This window comes from Lygodium microphyllum, chromosome 3 (genome assembly GCF_053477565.2).
Source record: "Lygodium microphyllum isolate KBCC chromosome 3, Lygodium_microphyllum_v1.1.10, whole genome shotgun sequence".
Taxonomy (NCBI): Eukaryota; Viridiplantae; Streptophyta; class Polypodiopsida; order Schizaeales; family Lygodiaceae; genus Lygodium; species Lygodium microphyllum.
Genome location: NC_141137.1, coordinates 170,764,870 through 170,787,721, shown reverse-complemented (window position 1 = coordinate 170,787,721; position 22,852 = coordinate 170,764,870). Strand labels below are relative to the sequence as shown.

General features: G+C 38.0%; 1 protein-coding gene across 1 annotated transcript in view; it reads left to right on the top strand.

The window, feature by feature from the left end:
- Nucleotides 1–15,413, top strand: part of LOC148039171 (Acyl transferase/acyl hydrolase/lysophospholipase superfamily protein) — a 68,111-nt gene extending 52,698 nt beyond the window's left edge. Inside the window, exons 3-7 of the mRNA XM_087675062.1 lie at nucleotides 3,849–3,921; nucleotides 12,352–12,457; nucleotides 14,334–14,430; nucleotides 14,530–14,628; nucleotides 14,717–15,413. Coding sequence (XP_087531188.1) covers nucleotides 3,849–3,921; nucleotides 12,352–12,457; nucleotides 14,334–14,430; nucleotides 14,530–14,628; nucleotides 14,717–14,842 — 501 coding nt within the window. The 3' untranslated portion in view covers nucleotides 14,843–15,413. The remainder of the gene's footprint in view (nucleotides 1–3,848; nucleotides 3,922–12,351; nucleotides 12,458–14,333; nucleotides 14,431–14,529; nucleotides 14,629–14,716) is intronic.
- Nucleotides 15,414–22,852: the final 7,439 nt, after the last annotated feature.

Genomic DNA, 22,852 nt, shown 5'->3' with positions numbered 1-22,852 from the left:
GCCTCAGCAACCTATATCTTTTAGTACTCCTAAAGGATTAGCTGATTGATCTACTAGCTTCCCATCCGTCGCACTCTTTGCATCCATTCCTAGGTCATCCTCTACACCTTTGTCTACGACCAATTCTTAAAAACCTTGTCAAGCATTTCATCGGCATTGACCTATTAACAGAGGTATGCAATGATGGCCCCTTCTTTAGTCTTCCGCTTTATTCACTCATCCATACACACTCAATCATTGCACGTTCTTTCATTTAGCTTTACTTATCTATTTTGTTTTGCTTTGGAGCATCTCACTATTGACCTCTATCTTGAAAATTCTGATCTCTCTTGCAAAGTTTTGTATTTTAGTATAGGGCTAACATGTAGGTTTGCAATCGTCCTTTATGGGTTAGAGACATGGAATGTGTACCATTTGTTTTATGGTTACCTCTTCCTAGGAGATTTGCTCTTCTCTCAATATGCGGGCTTTCCCTCCCTAGGTAGATCGTGCATCATCTCTCTTCTTGTTATTATGGCAGTGACCTCTAACTTGCTGTTCTAGTTGGGGTGCTTCATCCTCATCTTCATCTTCACCATTTTTGTAATTGGCACCACATGAAGACCAACATCAGGCTTCTCTTCCTTCTTCGGCATCTACATCCAAGGTTGAGATGGATTCCTATCCTTTCATGGTAGTCTACAGGTTTTAGCACTTGTCTTTGACATTAGCTTCTTGGCCCCCCCCCTTCCCCCCCCTTGTTGTATCTTCTCCTTTGTATTGCATGATTTCATCATCTTTGTAAAGTTTGTAAAGAGCACTCCAGTAAGCAAACAATTTCCGCACAAGGGACACTGTCCAAGTCGCACCTATTGCATACACATTCTCATCATGTAGCACACTACTTTATGCATCTCATTGTATAGAGCACACTTGGGTGGATCTTGAGCGACACTGTCCAAGTTGCACCTATTGCATGCACATTCTCATCATGTAGCACACTACTTTATGCATCTCATTGTATAGAGCACACTTGGGTGGATCTTGAGCTATCTCCATCAGCAGTTCCTCATTACCTTACTCCTCCATTACCCTTTTCCTCATTGCGACACGCTCGAGTGGTTGGGTTAGCTTGTTTGTTTTGTGGTGTATTGGATCTAACCATCCTTTTTCATTCTCCCTATGGAGCACTGTTACTTGAACGGTTGCAAACCGTATTTATTCTTCTTCTTTTTTAAGTTCAATATGGTTTCATTCGCCTTTGTAGGACTTAGTAAGCCATTTGGTGCTTGATAAACACCCTCTATCCGATGCCCTCTCCTCTCTGGGGTGACTACTTGGACTCCTTTAGTAAGATAACCATCGCCTTTGTAGTCTTAGTAGGCCATTGGGCAGTCGACATGCATCCTTTGTCCAATGCCCTAGCTACTTTGGGGTGGGATGCCTTGGGGTAAAAGTGAGCTTGAACTTCTTTTCCAATTCCTTTTTGATTCCAATTTTGGGCTTGAGAGGGGATGTTGAGCCAAAAAATCATTACATCTTGATTAGCTCTTTAAAATAGCCCCAAAACAACAAATTACCAAAAGTTTCATTAAATAGGGAGTGGTTCTAGAGAGTGTTTATGTCCCACATGCAAAACCCTAAGTTTGGACAATCCTTCCGTGTCTAGACATAGATAGGTTCCCCATCATTCATCCCTATTTCAGCCATCATCCCTCTTCCACTAGTTGTCCAACCCCGAGTGACTACTGCTACATGGTCTGTAGCTGTCGTCCAATGTCCCATTGCTGCTGGTGATCAGCTTCCATCATCTACATTAGGTCATTTTTGTGTTTTTAGCACTTTTCTATTCTGATTGGTGGTTTCTGCACTTGGGATCTTTCTCTGGTGGATGATACACATTGACACCCTCTGCCCACTCCCACTGGAGCCATTGGCTGTTGGACAGCTCTTCCCTTGAGCATCTTGTACATTCTTTTATTCATTTATAGCATTCATTCATTCACTTTAGAGTTCCCTCTTTGCTCCATTTGTGTTTGTGTGTTTTGTGTTTTGCATTTTGCATTTAGGGTTTGAGTTTTGCATGTCAGAGTTTGAGTCTTTGTATCTCAATTGTGGTCATACTTTCTGTGTTTCCTCAGCATAAACCCTAGTATATATTCATAGAACACTCTCTCTCTCTCTCTCTCTCTCTCTCTCTCTCTGTGTCTTACTCCCTTCTTTCCCTCACTTTGTCTCATTGTTTCTCATGGTCCTGGCCACTCCAGGCACTCAATGCTCACTTCTACCAACAGATGTATTCTAAGCTTGCCATAGTCTTTCTCTGGTTTTTGCTGTACTGAAACCCTCAGTCTTGCCTTAGCTTTCTCTTCGCACATATATGGTGGAAGTGTGGTCAAGAAGAAGAGAGCATATTGCTTGGCTCAAACCTAGCACAGGTGACACACCTTGTGCTACTACATATTATTGCCATAACTTAAAGAGGCAGAATGATCGAAATTGATCTAAGGTTTTAAAGATAAGTTGAGTGATCTTGTTACACTGCAGTTACACTGCAATGCAAAATGATAATAGTCATAAAGTTTGCAACAATACATTAAACATAGTCACATGTTCAAAAAGTAAGTCTATTGAACACTGACTGGACTACATGCCATGTGGGGGAATGAAAGTGGAGGAGGCCCTAGACTAGTGAAGATCCTTCCTAGTTGTTTTTGAGTAACAAACTGTCAGATTCACAAAAGGTAAGCCTTACATTATGGTTTCAACATTTGGAAGGCCATTAGGTCATAAAGGTGAAAGGAAACGACATGTTTATCAAGGGCTTTAAAAAGCCTTCACCTTGCTAGACGCCAAAGAAAACAGAGTTACAGCAAAGACAGAAACACCTTCCCTCTTCCTTCCAGCTTGCATGGTCAAGTATGACTACATAATGCATCAATAACTTGGGTGATAGAAACCAAGCATGGCCATCTCGTGTGATTACATAACACCCATATGACTTCTGGTTTACACACTTGGTGTGACTACATGTTGCATTGGTTGTCATACTTAATGCATCAATAACTTGGGTGATAGAAACCAAGCATGGCCATCTCGTGTGATTACATAACACCCATATGACTTCTGGTTTACACACTTGGTGTGACTACATGTTGCATTGGTGACTGGAGGCCTATACACCCATATGGCTTGAGACCTAGCATTTCAATCACCATGGCCATGGGCTAAGCATAAATCCCTTCTTTAAAAGCCTTTTTTCTACTTTGTTTCCTGTCTTTCTATTCTTCTCCACCATTAATTCATCAAGCACACAGTCTTTCATCTTCTACTTTTGTAAGTTCTAATGGCTCTCTCATTACCACTCTTTAGGAAGAAAGAGGCATATTAATAATGGCAAATGTATTTTGAAGGTTGTGCTCTTAATCTGAAGCAGACACATTCTCAGACTGATACTCATGCTTGTAAGTGGGCATTTTTTTATCTAACAAGTTTTTCTCTTGCAATGTATCACTACAATTTGGAAGAAAGGTCTATATTATGTAATACTGATGGAACTCAATTTTAAGGGGTTCCTGCTTTTAAGCAGAAGCACATGCATTTCCAGCCTGGTGCTCTTCCAGTGCTCCTTGATGTTGTAGACAGCTTGAGGAAAAACTTTTTGGCTCAACTGTATTGTGATATTTTTCATGTTTGCAGGATGGCATGTTTGCTGAGCTTTCATAGAAAATGAGATGCCGGTGACTCTGTATTGCAAATATTTGTGATTTCACATATGTGTCTGGCACTGATTGCCTTTGTATAATGTGTAAATGTGCATACAGTATTGTGCAGGGATAAATATTCTCTATGTTTCTGAAATTGGACAGGTGGTTCTAAGGGGGTCACTCGAGAAATGCTTACCTGACAATGCTCACATCGAGTGTAATGGGAGAATACAAGGTGAAAACTTGACCATGAGGCTTCATAAGAATGTCTTTTAAGTTGTGAGTTTGATGAGGCTGTGGCATAATCACGGATATACCGTTTTGTGAGCCTATCCTTTACTTGTTCAAGCCCTTCCTCAAGGTGAGTCCAAGCAATCCAACTTTTACTCCTTAAAGGGAAAAGTAGGAGGACATTACATCAGAATCCTTTTTAACCAAACTTCACTTTCTAAAACCCAGGAATGACACATAGAATAAAACAACAAAACGTCATCCTTGAGGTCAAAGGAATAGTCATCTGTCAAGTGGTGTCAAATGCCACCAATTACTCATTATCAAAGTAGAAAGTCAGTGCTTAACACATCCTTGTTTTCATATGTAAAGAAAATCTGGCAAGAAGTTGTACATAAGAGAGGAGAAAAGCACGTGTGCCCCAAAGCTTTGCACCCCTTTCGGTATTTAGATTACCGATGTATGCTCAAAATTAATTGCAAATAGCAGTAGTTTCAACGATTTCTTGTGGCACAATTAATCCATGGGTGTACAATGATTTGGCACCTTAAATGTTGGCCTCCAACCAACTGTAGAGTGTTCAAAAATGCCTACGAACACTTAAGTTTGCTAAACCCTAAAATTGGCAGCTAATATTTGAGCCCAATTTTGTGGAGCTATTAATTGTCCTGCATAGTTCCCAGGCACTCCCACATTGTTCCTCCACAAACAGAGGGATTTTTTATGATGAAATTGTGAATACATCACTTTCTTCTTTGTGACCTTGTCTAGAGAGTTCACAAGGCTTGAGCTCTCAAAGAAGAGAGGGTCTCAACCCTTTATTTTATAATAGCATGTTTTGATGAAATTTAGACCATAAAAATTGCAAATCAAGTTTTAGATATGCCGAGTGGATTCCCCATATAGGGAGGGGAAGATTAGCTGTTGTCATGACTCCATATATGCTGTTAGCTCATGCTCCATAATTGAAACCTGCAATTTTTGCAGCAAAGAAGAGAAGAACGGTTATCTCCAAACTTGAGCTGGTCGAGAGAGAGAGAGAGAGAGAGAGAGAGAGACTCCAAGTAGCCTAGACCAATCTTCTAATGGGTAACCAATTGCTCTTGATCAAAACTTGAATTTGATTAAGAGCTACTTAATGCTTAAGTGGTTAATTTAATTACTCCCAAGATCAAACTTAAGCACTAGGCTTGCTTTACAACTTTTGTGAGTCGGTTATTGGGTAAAACTTTCAATTTTGAGGTGCAAACTGTCAATTTAATGAAAGTTTGACATTGCACCTTCTTCCTTTTGCCTTGCTCTTGTAGCACATAGCCTTTACACTTGGCTACTGCATCTTGGTGTCAAATCCTTCACTGCCAGTGTAGTGGTCACTATGGCAAGAGCTTGGGGTACGAGAATTAAAGTTCGTTCTAATTAAAAGAAATTTGATAAAGTTTAATTGAATCATTAAGTTTATTTTTCATTCTAGTAATGTAGGAGAGTTTAGTTCTTGTTCTGTACAATAGCATATCAATCTTGCTCTATGTCGCTTTACATCTTTTTATCTATTAAACATGGCAGATACACGCATGCATATACAACTACACTAGGTTTTCCCTCTCGACAAAATTTATTCCCCCTTGCGCAGCTCTGTGGATTTTTAACGTGCACTATCTTATGCAAAGGGAAAATTAGATCTTCGACACTTGGGATTGGAGTAGTGGACTATGCTAATACTAGGAATTTGTGACACAACCATGCATGAGTGTGCGATATAGTAATAGGGTCTAGCTCTCTAATGTCATTTTTATGATGCTTGTTGCAATCTACCTCATAATTACATGCACAAAGTAAGTTACACAAGATTAGCACAAAAGAAATACAGCACACTTCTGCTGGTTTTGTTTTTCTCTTGTACTATTTTTTATGCTTGACAAGAGAAAGAATAAGCCCTTTAAAAAAAGAAAATAAAAGAAAAGGAAAAAGAAAATAAATGAACAAAGTGCTAGTTAACTAGGGATATCTCTCTCCTCAAGAATAGGCTAGATCTACCTAACAAGCAATGCTAATAAATAGAGATATAGACACAATCCATCATCTATCATCCATGTATGGTAGTTGGCATGTAACATTTGATTAGTACTCCAAAACCTTGAGCTAGGGTATCAACTTGTCATATGAGCTGATCCTTGATGACATGCAATATCATCAACCTCTTTTGGCTTTGGCATGATTGCATTTGGTTCTCATGCATTTGCAAACTTGTACTTGTGGTGAGGATAGCTACCTATGGTGAAGGTGGGAGTGGCAAAGGAATCCTTTGTGGAGTAGGAAGCAAAGGTTTAAGACAAGGTGAAAGGTGTGGATAATGTTGCAATGGGTTGTGGCTCTTAGATGCACCACTTGTTGATGAAAAGGGATTATCTAGAAAAACATCTTCAAGGAAGATAACATCATGCTAACTATAAGCTGCCTAGACTTAGGATCATTGAGTTAATGTCTTTGGGTGGTTTGGTTATTGCTGATGGAAATGCGGTACTTCCCCTCCTCTCCTTTAGAATGTGTATATCACTACAATGTATGAGCCATATGCTGGCACTATTGATCTAGCTAGAAAATGCTCTATTTTGACAAGCACCGATATAACCACAACAGTTGCAATTTTGTAGGTATTTCATGGTAAATAAACACTGAAAATGCCGGCATTACGACATTTTATTTGCTGTTGAAAATATTGAAGGGCCTAAATCTTGCAATTGCCAAAAAGACCGACAAGGATAGGTTTTAAGAACTGCCTGTAGTTTTGGCAGCATTGTTGGTTTAAGAGGAAAAACATTGGATATAGAATGTTACATGAAAATTGTAGCATTCTGGATATATGATTCCTACTAATTCTTACATACATGACATCAACCATTAAATTATAAATACATAGAAATTTTGAAACTAGTTTTCATTAATTAACTTGTGTATTTTTTTGGTTAGAAAGTCACAAATTAATAGTAGGCCTCATTGATTGTACAAAGAAAATTTACATTATTGCATATACTTGGACTACATGTTCAACCCAAAATGTTACAAGCTAGTGGGCATGGACTAGCTTCTTAACACATATTACTGCAATATCCACGTCTCAACAAACCAGGCATGATCCTTGTTGGTGTACAAAATTGGCTTTTTGGGATGCATCCTTTTGGTTGCACCAATTTCTCATGAAGTGATCCATAAAGTACACCGACAAGAGTTGGTTTATTTGGCCCATGGTGGTCTTACCTCTCTCATCCATGTCAACACTTTTGCCATCCTAGTAGATATCATGGAATCAATATACATAACTTCCCAATTTAAGCATGAAAGTTCCTTTTGCACTTAAACTTAAAACATTTAATTTTGTGTAACCAAAAGACTAGTATGTGAATATACAACATAACAAAATATCAGATTCCAAGCTTACCAAACAATTTCCCTCTTGTGGGGTGAGACATATGACCCATCTTCACTGTTAGACCTTGTGCCTCTAGTACTAGAACCACTAGTATTTGCTAGCAAATATGTCAGTTCATGTGTGAGTCTGTGCATACAAAGCTGGGCACATTATTTTGGATATTTAGGCATTTTTATTTGTGCCATTTTATAGTCATATTGGGCATTAATTGTTCACCAACTAGCATGTTGGCCGACCTGATCATTTTGAGGACATATTTTTGTCCTATTTATTCAAGCTCTTCCTCCTCAATCCGTTAGTCACTCATCATCACTTGTGGATCTTCTACTAGGGAGAGGAGCTAGTGCCAGCACCCACACAGCCAGTGACTCACTGTTGTATGCGACTGTCTCGTGTTTGATATATGGATTCCATTTTCCAAGCATACATCTGAGTTCTCATCTGTATTGTATCTTCAATGTTATTTCTTTCCCTTTCTTTGTTGTCTTGTGTTTCAGCAGTTTATTACAACATATGTTAATGCTTCCATTAAGTGCTCCACTTGTGACATGGTATCAGATCTCAAGTTCTATGCTCCCGCTATATTTTATTTGTTGATTTCAAGACTGTTTTGACCATTGCTGATCAGGCAACTACTGCTCCAACTAAGCGACTTGTTTTATCTGCGTTTTCGTTGACATTAGCATCCGTACAGCCTGCAACAGCCCCTCTACTGCCTACATGTTAGTTCCAACTTGCGTTTTGGTGTTTTTGCATCTCCTCTCGACTAGGCGATTGCATTATTAGACCGTTTTTGTTGTTTTAGTCAGTTTCTAGCTGCTTTTTTGACTCTTCGCAGTAGTTTTCTTCTTGTTTTGGTCAAATTTTGGTGAATATTGCATGCGAACGCTCATTTTCTGCAGTTTGTGCTTGTAGTTTGGCTATGTTCTCTCTCAAAATACCTTCTTTTCTCTACTTCTCTTCTAAATCCTCTATAGATAGCTCCTCCGTGCACATCCACTGATGATACATTACATAGAGATTCCAGTGAGACTTTTGCAGCTTCAAAGAGGGGTTCAAAGAAGAAGAAGTTGAAGATCCAGTGTTACCACTTTGGGAAGAAAGGCCATTTACGGAAGGAGTGTGAAGAGTTAGCGGCTTCCAGGAATAAGAAGGAGAAGAAGACGAAGTGGGATGTGGACTCTGATGACGAGTCATCATCTGTCTTAGACTCAAACTCCAATCCTCCAGCCAAGTAGATGTCCAAGGCATGGAAAGGATCTACTTTTTAGGATCATGGGAACGAATCAATGGCTCCTTCCTCAGCTGCTTTCTAGTGATGGTGATGAAGTCATCCCTCACAACTCTCCAGTGCCAAAGAGGGAGTGTGAGAGGGTGGTGAGATAGGGCAGCTGTGCCTTATCTATACATTTATACAAATGCATAGGATCAAGAGAGGGACTTTCTTGACACATTAATTGAAGTCTAGCAGGTACAAACCCTTGAGCTAGGATTGACATCTAGGTTCATGATGAGCTATTTCATTAACAGAGAGCAGGTTTGTTCCTAGTCATGGGCTCACATGAGGGGACACTTTGGCGGTCTGGCCAAAGGCAAGGAATCCATGGTCACGTATGTTTCGGAGGCATTTTTGACAAGGTGGTCATGTATGCTACTGAGAGACATTGGGACAGAGACAGAGATATGCTATGATGTTTTCTATTTTCAGGAGCTGATACAATCAATATTGACATTAGGTTCTCTCTAAGGCACCTTGGTGGTGGCTTGATCACCCACTCCTTGGGTATCCATGGTTCTACTTGGTGGTTCTATGTTGTATGGTTTATGATTCATTATCCTTGTACCATTGTATTATATCAGATCACCCATGATCTGAGAGATGGTGTTAGCAAATATGTCAGCTCATGCACATGAGTCTGTGCATGCAGAGGTTGGGCACATTATTTCGGATATTTAGGCATTTTTATTTGTGTCATTTAATGGTCATATTGCGTATTTATTGTGTTGCCGGACTAGCATTAAATGCTGGTCGACTTTATCATTTTGAGGACATATTTTTGTCCTATTTATTCAGGCTCTTTCTCCTCAGTCAGTTAGTCACTCATCATCACTTGTGGATCTTTTGCTAGGGACCAATATCAATGTCCACATAGCGAATGACTCGCTATTGTATGCAACTGTCTCATGTTGGATATATGGATTCCATTTCGTGAGCATACATCTGAGTTCTCATCTGTATTGTGTTCTTTAGTGTTCTTTCTTTCCCTTTCTCTTTTGTCTTGTGTTTCAGCAGTTTATTACAGCATATGTTTACGCTTCCATTGATTGCTCCACTTTTGACAATATCGTGGGCTAAGCTATTGGTAGATGCTCAAGCACAAATAGAAAAACACACGTGTACGACAAACACAATGTATGTGAAATTCAAGATGTAGAGAACTCAAAGGAATGAATAAAGAATGAATGATGATATGTTGAATATGATATAAGGGGCCTCAAACCTTCATGTATCACGAACTGGGGATGAGGTGAGCTGAGAGTGGTGTTGAAAGCCTTGGGAACAATTGTGTGTGTGTCTTGTACTCATGATCCCAAAATGCCACAGTAGCAGTCCACTAGGTTGGAATGATGATGACAATGGTTGTAGAGGGAGCACCATGTAGTCTAAAACTAGCCTTCCTTGATGGAGAGGTGGTGATATACTTGATCATCCAGAAATTTACAGCAAGCAATAATTTAACATAAAAGTGAATTTAACACTTTCACCATTTTAATAGAGACAGCCAACACATGATTGGCACCCCTTGTGGTATTTCTTTAGATTGTGTTGCAAGATCTTGTAGTACAATGGAGAAGAAGATTGAATCCCTAGGAAGATGAAAGGCCTTGCCACAAACTCAAGATATGCAACGTCAAGTCTCCAATCTCTCTATTAATGGAACCAATTCTCCCACAAAATGTGGATTAAGTGGATGTCTGAAATGCCAATAGCAAAATCCCCAAAATTTCCCCTTAATTTGAAGTGCTTGAGGGTACAAATTGGGTCTTCTTCACTTGCATGCAAGCCATCCTCGCTGTGGATGAAAATTTCTTTGTAGATTTGCTGTAAAACAGCAAATTCCTTTCATTCATGGCAGAGATTTGTTGGCGCACCATGCAAGACAGCTAAGAAACCCTAATCTCTGTCACAATTCTGGTTACAGTCAGTAAATTCACTGCTGAATGGCTGAGATTAAGTGTTCAGCATCAATTGGCGAGAGAGAGAGAGAGAGAGAGAGAGAGAGAGAGAGAGAGAGAGAAGATGTTGAATATGAGGGAGAAAATCAGCATTTGTAGGTCAGGTGACATCAATTACAGCAGTCGTCTACCACTAGGATTCTCAAAAATCAGTCACTTGATGCCAATACACTGTTGCTAGCTGCCTAGCATAGTAGTTGTGTGATCAGTATACATCTCTCTCCTTCAGCCAACCAGAGTGCTCTCTCCTAGCCATAGTTGCCTGAAATGGCATTTCAGCGTGCCGGAAATGAAAACATTTCAGACTTGAAATGTATCCTATGGAAAAACGTTTCAGGCATTCCGCCCCTTTTCAGGCAGTTTGCATGTCCTTTGCTCTCCTCTCCACCCTGTTTTCCTGCTGCTCACTCTCATTACTTGTTTGTTCACTTCCCCCCTTGCACATCTACTGCTATCTAAAGCCCCTTAAACCCTAAATCCCTTATCCTTCAGCTGGCTAATCATTTTTCTTTCCTATCCACACTATTTGCAGCTGTTTTTTCATTGTTTCCAGCAAGCAATCCCTCTCCTCTCTTCATCCTTTGCTGTCCACATTGGTTAGCACTTGGTCCCCCCCTCCGTCCCCCCCCCCCCTTTCTTGATACTGGTCTTCTGTATTTCCAACAAAGTACAGCTGCGGTGAAGGACACATTTTGGAGCCACATGCACATTGTTAGTAACTATGAAGGTAGTTGTGGCTTGAAGCGGTGGGAATGCAACTACTACCATGTCATATGCAGGAGGAGCATTACACGAGTGATGGATCATCTTGCTCGTGTTAGTGGTAAGGATATTGATAATTGCCCTGATGTGCCCAATGATATGTTTGCTTCTTTAGAGCATTGGAGGTGGCAACGCCTTGTGATCAATGTGGCAAATAAGGATGATACTCTGTGGCAAAGTGCAGGTCTTATGGTTCCACCTCCTACGCTAGATGGTAGTGTCCCAAAGAGGCGGCGTGAAATGTCCCCCTTGGATCCAACATGCACATGAGATATGAATAAGCTGCATTCACAATGAAAGGGATTGGACATTAGACTCATCTCCCAGCCATAAAGCCCAATGGGCTCACCCCTAAGTCTGGGATGGTGGCGGGCCATAATACAACTGGCCACAAATAGATTAAATAGAGTATTAGAGCTCCACATTGTCCCTTTGCTTCAGTGATAGGGCTGGGTGGTGTCTGAACTTCTAGATGAGGATTTAGGCCGTCATGGCACTTCCACATAGAGACCCACATTTGTAGAAGGATATCATGGACGTTTTGCAATCTTTTCACCATAACTATGTTGGATCTTTTGGGATAGTAGGAGTCCACAAGCTTCTTGTACACAGATTGATATAATCTTGTATTTATCATTTTTTGTTGTTTCTAACTTCTGTCACAATAAGATATACCATGGATCAAATGCTTCACATTTTGATATTGTTACTTGTAGGTCTACTTTGTCCTTTCGAAGTCATTAATAGAGCTTCTTTCTTTTTTTCTTTGTCACATGCCAAATGTTGTCCAGGTTTTCTCACTTTCAACTTGAGATGTGCCATACACTATGACTTCTTGATGCATTTTGATGCAATGACACAAGTTGAGAGTTGTGCAATGGAATAAAACAAAGAATTTTGAGGATGTGCTAACTAGAATAAGTTTTACAATTGACTTTCAAAACTTTTTTTTAAATAGTTGTGTTGAATGACCTAAATAGATGCTAAAATCAATCTTGATTCTTGCAGTTGCTATAACACAAGTGTTCCGCTCACCTAGAGCATTGCTTGTAGATCAATTTGACTCCAAGAGCGACTTGATTGATGCACTTCACACATCCTCTTTTATTCCTGGGTATGATGAATATGAGTTTTTACAACTTTACTGAATTTTATCATATCTTAACAAAGGGGAAAATCTGTTCATGCTATCTAAATACTCCTTGTACTCAATATCTGCAGGTTTTTTTGTAATAGACCATGTAGCCTTTTGTTTAGTTGAATTTTTTAAAAGTTCCAAAAACTTTAATCATCTATAATAATTAATCTAAATGATTTATCTGAAGACATCTAGCTGGACTCAGCTTTGGGGGTTGAGTTATATCTGTGTCATGAAGTAATGATTGTTCTTGTTAACATGTTACTCCTCAAGCAAGATGGCACCTTACTCAAAGGTGCCATCAAGTAGCCAACCACTTGAAATGACATCGTTGAATTGTATTGTTAAGGGTATCTCTGCTGTTCAAAAACATGAGGGGACAAGCTAGATGGCTTAGTGTTTCTGACACATCCAAGTGACCATTTGTCGAAGTTGACTAAACATAGCTCACACTTGAGCTTTCATCATGTAGAACGTGGTGGATCTGTGAAATTTTCCTTTTTAACTGTGCTGCATAACCACTTGTGAATGTTTGCAATATGTGGTTTTGTCACTGCTATCATGATTTAGGGCTCTCCATGGCTGGGGTGTTGCTGAAAACTGAAGGACTGGTTATTCATGGTCTTTTTCTTCAACTTAACATCAAATGGAAAGGTCAACTAGAAGAAAAACCAAATCTCACCGCCATCCTTTTGATTGGCCTTCATTCACAATTACTGATATTTGTGGCTGAACCTGCAACTGTATGGATATCTCTAGATAACTGAGAAAAAAAGGTTCAAGGCAAATTAAAAAGTTGTGCACTTTTTCAACACAGACAATATGGGAACCCAGCGGTATAGTAGGAACAAAGAGATCAACTCATTCTGGTCCCATTTCTTGCTATTTGAGAGAAAAGTTTGAGGCAGCTACTGGAGATTGCAAGTTCCCTTATGTAAGGAAGACTTACTGGAGATCTGCAACATGGAATTCTCACTCTGCACCACCAAGTCCCAGGCTTCAGTCTTCACCTCCAGATGATATTGGAGGAGGAATATTCCATTTCCTTAGATAAGGGATGGGGATTATTTGTGATTCATTAGCAACTTCAGTCACATTCATCTTTGCTAATGAATCACCAGCATCATCAAACCAATTTTCAGTGTCATGGTCTTTTACAGCCTCGTTCCGCTTTCTCGACTTCCTTTGAGGGCGTAGCTGCCACGACAGCTTTAGGCTCCTCGGTCGGCTTCTCAATTGTACTCGATTTTGTATTTGCCTCTTGCTTGGCCTCGGATGCAGCCTTGGGGTTGATGAAGGTTCCAAGAAGATGGATACTCAGGCGTCGAGGTTTGTGTCACTCCCAGGCGCACAGAGATCATCATCCATGCCACCAGGACTCAGAATGTTCTCGGTAAGAAAGGACAAAGAATCAGAGAACTGACTTCTGTAGTTCAGAAGAGGTTCAATTTCCCTGAAGGAACTGTGGAGCTTTATGCTGAGAAGGTGTTGGGAAAGCAGTGTATATTATGGGCCAAGATTCAGACACCAAAATCTGCATGGCCTGCTGGCCAAGCTTCTGTTGACCTGACAGTAAGCCATGAACAGGAGAAGTACAGGGTAGCTTGCCTTGTTTCAACAGTGAAAATCGGGCTTCTATTCAAGCCTTTGGCGACTAAGTTTAGAGTTTTACATGCCCGTTATTTTTTCAGACTGCACAAGTAACAAAATATTATTGGGATACAGTTTTACATGCCCGTTATTTTTTCAGACTGCACAAGTAACAAAATATTATTGGGATACAGCTATTTGCAGTTACTTTGCAGCTTGACCTGTTAACACTCCACAAATAACAAAGCTTATTGGGATGCAGTTACTTTGCAGCTCGGCCTGTTACACTCTACAAAAATCGAATTTGTATGGATGGAGGACTAACCTTGTTTATGCCACCAACATCTGCGGAGACCACGGTACAGACTGCTTGATGATTTGGTTACTTAAGAATCAGTATGTATCAAAGGAAAGCTCGATTTGGTATCATTAAACAGCCTACGATTTCTTCCATGTAGGTCCGGATTTGTGCATTTCCAGCTGCTCAATTGGGTTTGAAAGGCATTGGAATCAGCCCTGATTGTAATCCAACACCAGGAAGAGCTTCGCCACGGCAGGCAAGAACACTGAATAGTCTATAGTTGTGAAGTGATATCTCATACTATCTTGCCATTCTTTCTGACTCTATTTAGCGTTGGCCTGCAGCTTCTGAATTGGGCATTAGAGCCTGCAAGTGATGATGTTTTAGATAAGCTATTTGACTTGGGCTACAGAGATGCCTCTGTGTGGGCCGAAGAACACAACACCACCCAAGTCCATTCAATGGTTTAAGTGTTGGAAACACACTCGTTTGCAAAGCTCATTATACAATTGAGAGGAACACAAGGTATAAAATACATGAGAGATTGGTGTTAAACTGCTCAAGCCACACATTTTAAGCCCAAGCTTGATGCATGTTTCCACACTCAAGACAGAAAAGAAGGATTACAAAATGCAGTTTGTACCATGCAGTATAATTTTCTGTATGGTGCAATTTCTTATACACGTTGCAACGGAGGTGGAGGTACAAGATTGCAAAGCTCATCATACATTGGGGCCTTTGCCAGATAGCAAAAGCTGGCCATATATCTGAGATTGGGGTACAGTGGAGTTCAGCAGACCGAGTCTGACACAGTCTGGAATTAAAAGGAAAAAACAGAACTCTAGTTCATACTGATATACATATGTATAATGCTGTAGTGTAAAGTTTCACACAAAGTTTCTGATAAGCAAACCAGGTTATATAAAACCATGTCGAGGGTATGTGGAAGAAAATGTATAGGTACACTATGTTCCCTCCCAGCAATTGGTTAATCAACTTTCAAGGGTTTACTCGCTGAATTCAACATTTTATATTTTTTAATATTGCATGTGTATTGTGCAGATGGATATCTGTATTGAAAAGAACTTGCTATCACTTTAGGGTATGTTAGGATTTATATTGATTTATAACACGAGAGTAATTTGTCTTCACTTTTCAAAATTATGGGTTCTTGTGGTACTCAAAAACATATTTGTAACCAGTGTTTTAGTTTTTATATTGGTCTCTCAAGTATTATTGCATGTATGCGGTGCTTATGATTTCAATCTCAGTTCGTTTCATTGGTTTTAATCCATATATTTTGATCAATGTGTGCTAGAATGAGTAGCCAATTATTTGTCAAGGCCTTTTACTTGTTTGCAAAGTCTGGCCATCTTTGATGGGGCTTGCTTGGAATAAGTCTGTGTGTGTAAAATGTGTGTTTTCTGGTGGGTTGTTATGGTCCTATTTGGTTGAACATGGGTGTCTATCTATCACTATACGGATGTTATTTCCAACTAGAGATATTTCATCCACTACAGGCAGTAGTATGGTTTTGCACAATGATGCTAAAGTGTCTAATTTTCTCATTGATAGGTTTCTTAGATTGTTTGCAACAAGAGGAAGATAAACATTGAATGTAGCGTAGTGCCACCTATATTCAATGTGGCTCTTCATGTGTATGTTGTTAGTAGTGTAGATTGGTATGTCCATTCGAGTTTGGATGTAGCGGCTTGAATGACTTTGAAGCCCTTGAATTAGTGTGAGTAGTATTAATTTTTGGCTTGTGTCAACACCACCTATGATGAATTATATATTTTGTAAGATTTGATTTTTTTTTGGAACAATGTGACATAAAAGATTATGCAATAGTCAATATTGTCATTGTATGCATCATTATATCCATGGATATATTGATCTATAATTGTTGTATTTGTAAACCTTCTTCACTATCTAACGTGTTTGTTTCAATCTGTATGATCAAGAGCTGTTATTGTAGTACTTCTTTATGGTGTTGCTTTTGTATATCTTGATTAGCTTTTCTTAATTGTGTGGTAAGTGTAAAATGAAATTCTATTGCGATATTGGTTTTGAAGGTGTTGCTTTTATTTATCTTGATTAGTTTTTCTTAATTGTGTGTGGTTGATGTAAAATGAAAGTTTGCTAATGTTAGAAGGATGTGTTGAAATTATGAAGAGGTATAGTAAACATTGTTTGGATGTGTCTTAGTCATATTGTACAAAGTGCATTATTATGTTGTTTTTTGTAAATTAAAAATGTAGGTGAGCATTTTGCACACCAAACGTATATGTTAATAAGTTGAATGGGTTTGTGCAATATCCTTTAGTGAAATCAAGAAAAAATATTTTTGTTTTAGTTTATAATTGTGACAATGGGTGCTTTTGATTTAGTGAGTGTGCATTTCAAAGGTTCATTTAGCTCTATCAATTCAAATGTTCATGTTGATTATGTTAGTAGTAATTATAATGCTAAACATGGTAATTGTTGTGCACTTGCTATGTATTAATGTTGTTTCCTACTTTTTCTTAATCTACTAAATGTACATAGTTTGTGGTCAATGTAGCAGGTTGAATTCTTTTTACTTTTAATGTTGTGTTATCTTGTCTAGTCATATATCAAATACAATAAGTAGGTGCTCCATGAGCATTGTGTATTTATTGAATATCTATATTAGCATAGCATAATACGACATGTGACATTAAGTAGTTTGTGAAAATGCTAGTTAATTTTAGTATTTCTTGTTATCATGCTTTTTTATGTAAATGTATTCATTCGCAATGGTTTCTAGTTGTTCTAACTACTGCTTGTACGTATGTCATGTTGTATTTCCTCGTTTTAGTTTTGTTTGATATAATTTATTAGTTCTTTGTAGTTTTTTTTGTTGTGTTATTATGTTTGTGTTTAGCAACATTTTTTTTCTACACAGTCTTTCTAGAATGAGGTTTTGGGAATCTAAATTGGAAATTTGTTCCTCAATTCCTATACACGTTGATTTTTGCACTCTTAAGTGGTACTTTGCTCTAAAAATATACTATCATATACATGTCAATCAATTTATAGTTAATTGAATTTGTAGAGTATATTGAATGTCCAAATAAGACCATGATTATATTGGTAGGCTCTACTTAATGAGACCAAAGTTTGTTACTTATTCACACATTTCTTTAAAGGTGGAAATCTATGCATGTAGTATCTTGTTGGTGTAATAAGGCTAGTTGTTTAAAGTCTCTGCAAATACTTTTTGTATGGTTCATTTGTGTCACACGTTGATTGTAAGGGAATGTTATTCAAGGTTCCCATGCTTTTTCAGTTGTAGAGAAAGCAAAAAAGATATCAAACATAATTGAAGATCATTGGAATACATTTTTAAATTTTACTTTGAAATATGAAAAGTCTCAAGGGGTCAAAAATCTTTGTACTATTTTTTAGTTAAAAATTTGTTCTATTTGTATCATGCACAACCTTTTTCACAACTAATTCATGCCACTACACTTTTGTTTTTCTTGAGCGCATCCATGTGATGATGTGACTTTAGTATTAAAATTTCCAAAGTTTCTTTAAAAAGGTTTTCAATGTTTGTATCCTTTCCTTTAGAAAACTCCCATTTTTCAAAAGTTAGTGATGTTTTTGTGTGCTTGCTAGAGGGGTGATGGCCTTAAAAATGATTATTTGTGTGTCAAAGGGATAATGATCTTAGATGATTTCCGTTTGTGTGTTTGTTGAGTATGTTCTCAAAGGGATGATGACCTTAGATGGTTCTCCTTTGATGTAGAAAGTTAATAGAGACTCTGTCCTTTTTTAGTATGAGACTCGCTAAGTGTACATGGATGATTCCACTAGCACAAGTGATTTTGTAGTATACAAATTCGCCAATGTTGGCATCTTATGTCTCAGTAGTTTTATCATCACTCCTGTAGTGAGGGTGTCTGTGGAGTATCCTTGGTCTATGAACATATGTGGCTAGTATTTATTGAATTATATTGCTAGCATATCTAAAAAATGATACATTTTACTAATCCTCATACCATAATTTTACTACTTTATATATCAAAATGATGTGTAGCATGTATTTGGGGGATTTTATCACCACCATGGTTGAGCATTTAACTAGTTTATGTGTGTGCATGTGTGTGTGTGTGTGTGTGTGTGTGTGTGTGTGTGTGTGTGTGTGTGTGTGTGTGTGTGTGTGCGTGTGTGTGTGGGGCTAAGTTTATGCTTTTGACAACCCTATGATTGTGATGTGCAATTGCTCGTAGTAAAAATATGTTCTCATGAGCTTCAAATTTCCATACTCCATGAGCCAATCATTCCTTCTATAGCAATTAGCATCTATGATCCATATCTTCATGAAGCAATTGCATCAATTTGTTCCCATCAATCCAAAATCAAATCTCTCTCTTTTCTTTTGTTATGGTACCTCTTCACAATCAGAAAAAAATGATGACCCAAATCTCCTACTTTTCAAAAGAGATCAAAGAAACTTAATTCTAAGGTCTTCAAATATATCCAACCCAACATCTAGACAATGTTTAGAATGACATGGCTTTACTCATTCGCATTTGAGATGCATTTCAAGTTGAATGCACCAACCCAAATCCCATAGTCTTAGGTTTTTTTATTCAATCTAGTGATAATATTTTTTCATTCTTTTCTTTCTTGTTTTTATTATCAATATTGACTTCAAATTTTTTATCTCCAAGGGCTTCATGATAAGCATGTGCAAGTATTCTAACATAATGGTGATAGCCAAATGTTGGTTCCTCAAGGTAATCCCTAAATATGCACTTAAATACAACTAACCATGAAGATGGTCAACATGAAAATTATAAATACAATCCTTTGCACATGACAATAGGAGCCACTATGATGTCTATTAGCAATAACCAAGCGTATGTAATCTTTGCAAGATTTCAACATGTGCAACTAGTTGAGAATGCAACATCATGGAAATGGGTGGGAACACCAAAGCTTATGTTGTAGGTGAGATAATTATGTAGTCCATTGAGCTATTTTAGATTGATGCATCTTTATTTTGATGCAAATAGCAACAATTTTCATTTTTTCCTTCTTGCAACAAGGAACACTTGTATCTATTACATTTTGAACCATTTCTTCTCCCTAAATAATGTCTTTTACACCGTTTTTCTTCCACAGTGCCATTGGGGATCATCATTTAGAGTTTCAAGGTTTTACACTTTGATATCATGGTTTCAAATGATGAAATATGCTAGCACTTTGATATTCATGGTTTTGAAATATGCAATGAATATGCTAGCACTTTAGATACACTTTAGGTACACTTTTATATAATATACATGGTTTGAAATTGTTTGAGGGAGATACTTAGATATGTATGTGGGGAAAGGGTGGACGTGTTAGTGTGCCTACGTGTGTGTGTGTGTGTGTGTGTGTGTGTGTGTGTGTGTGTGTGTGTGTGTGTGTGTGTGTGTGTGTGTGTGTGTGTGTGTGTGTGAAAGTGTCCTAAAACACACTAAAGTTAGATGTACTAAGAACAATCATAATAGCATGTTTATATAGAATTTCCAAGCTCCACTACAAGGTAAAGTTGCACAAAATTGAACTATTCAACCTAAATGACATCATCAATGATGTAAACACATCTAATGAATTGAACTCATATGACTAAGGTTGTCTTGCGTGCTAATTGTACCTAAAGTGCTAGCATATTCATTGCATAGTCCTCTAGTGCTAATGCATTCATTACATAGTCCACAAGTCTAGTGTAAGCTTGATTTCCCAACTCTCCACCTCAAAGCTCAAGCAATTGATACAACAAGTAGACTCTTGAAACATACAATCTTTTCTTTGCCCAACGAATTTACATGAATCAAATCTATATTTCCTACTAAAACCACTTCTCTAATAGAATACTAATGTATATCAATATGCTTTGTTCTCGATTATAAATTAGATTATTGGCAAGTCAAGTGCTACTCATGTTGTCATAGTACAACTTAACACTCATCTGCGATCATGAAGATGAGTCATGTAGTAGCTTAAGTAACCAAGCATTTCACATGCAACTATTCCCACACCTCTATATTTTGCTTCTATATATTGGACGTGAAAATTGAGTTTGATTTTCACTACTCAAGATAATGGTCTTGCTTCCTAGTCCAAATGCATATCCACCCAATTGATCTTCCTCATAAGCTCATCCTACCCACTTAGCATCACAGTAAACAATAAGCTCAATAGGCTTTCCATAATCAATATACAAACTATGTTATGTTGTCCCATTGATGAATTTTGATCAAAAATGTCCATAAGTTTGCATTCCAACAAACCATGTTTTATTATCATGTCAAGCACATATTACCTTTGAATTATCCAAATCTCATCAAGTTCCAATAACCTCAACGCCATGAAAATACTCTAGGTCTTGCCAAGGACAGATCACATTAGGTTCTAATAACCTCAATGCCATGAAAATACTCTAGGTCTTGCCAAGGACAAATCACATTAAGTTCTAATACCCTCAATGTCATGAAAATACTTTAGGTTTTGTAAGTCCTTGATAGCAATGGGTGCACACAATCTTTAGGTTGATCCATATATACTTTCTTTAATTAGGTTAACATTTAGGAAAGCATTTCGACACCCACTATTACAAATCGCACCTTTTGTAGCTATAAGGACTATAGCGGTCCTAAGTGTTACCATATGCTACCAACAAGGTAAAATGTTTCTTCATAATCTAAACCATATTGTAATGCATATCCTTTGGCTACTACTCTTGCCTTATTTCTCTCAACTATGCATTTAGGCTTGTAAGTCCATTTTCATCCTATAGAATTATTTTCTTCCATGGAACTTAAACAAAATTCCAAGTGTCATTTGAGGCTAACACATTCATTTCTTCATCCATGGTATTTTCTTATCATGTCCATTTCTTCATCCATGGTATTTTCTTATCATGTTACTTTTTCATGTCACAAAACCTAGCAAGTACTCGCGCTTCTTCACCTCAAACATAAAAGCAAAGTGCTTTGCTCTAAAGTAGTTGTAAATAAGCTTGTCAACTTGATGCTCATTCTTTCAAGATATTTGTTATTGAGATGCATTATTGTTGGATTAAGCTCTTGCAAGTGGAGGCTTATATCTATTTTATCTAATTCTAGTTGTACTTACATATAGGATTGCCATTTTGCATTCAATCTTTTTTATTTCTAATCCCAATCTCTCCATCAATTTTGAACTCATAATGTTGACAGAGAATCTTATGTCCACAATAGCATGGTCCACTAATATTCCATCAACATATGTTGCTACCCTCGGACAATGCTTTTCACTATGCTCAAATCAATCATCTTCTACTTGTGCTATTCCCAAGGGCTCAATGATATACCTAGTACATAGAATCTTCTTAAATTCGTTGCATACTCCTAGAGACAACTTAATCAACTATAGAAGATTTACATTTGGCTTAGCTTCGCAAAAACTATTGGATTCAAAGGAGTCGATCTCAATATTAGAGGGCCCAAGATTCTAATAAATTGTTATTGCCTTTCCTTTATCTATCCACCTCAATGACAATGCCTATGGAATGAGATGGACTATTTCTCAATTCATATGTCCAAGGACTTCTTTAAGTGCATTATCCCTTTAGAGTTCTTCACATAGCTCTTCCAAGGCTCCATAATCTACCTTTTGTGTTTAGTCCTATGGGCTGCTCTTTTGTATTCTTGGTGGATTTTGTCGGATGTTGCCTTTCTCCTCACTTGTAGTGATGACTTCATGTGTGGCTTTTTCCTTGGTAAGCTCAAAAAGTTGTTTTTGCATATCCCCTATTTTTATCATTAATTTGTAGAGGCTCACTAAATCAATTGGTTGTAGATGATCAACACTTTCTCCTTCCCCTTTCCTAGAATTGCTCTCCCCTCTTTCAACCAGGATTTCTACTACTTTCAAGAAATAGATCGGTCTTTTTTATGTAGCTGCCTCCAAAGATTTTGTACATTACAACTTAAAAATAGGTGTCGTCAACGGCCTTGACAAAATTATAGGTTTTGTTGGCAATTGAGCTTGCGTAAGGACCAATTTGAATAACGAGTCTTGGTTGAGTAAACCATAATGCAAATTCATCACAAACAAGATTATAGAGTTTGTACACTTTTAATTCTAGAGCATAGCCAATGAAGATACATTTTTGGACCCAAGTTGCTGCTTGGGTTTTATCAAGCCACAAACATACGCAATACAAGCAAAATTTGATGCCGGTAATATTCAATTTACTTCTGCAAAGCGTTTCCCACAGGGTAGCATGCATTGGAGTGGCTATTTCCACAACTTCCCATGAAGAGTTGGGCAAATGTTTGCCTCGAAAGCAAAAGTACTTTTCTTTCAAGCAAAAGTACTTTTCTTTCCACTACACTCAATTGTGGAGAATACAAGCATTATAACCTACCTGTCTTTTGATTCTATTTCCAGCAACCACTCATCCATTGTCTAATGTAATC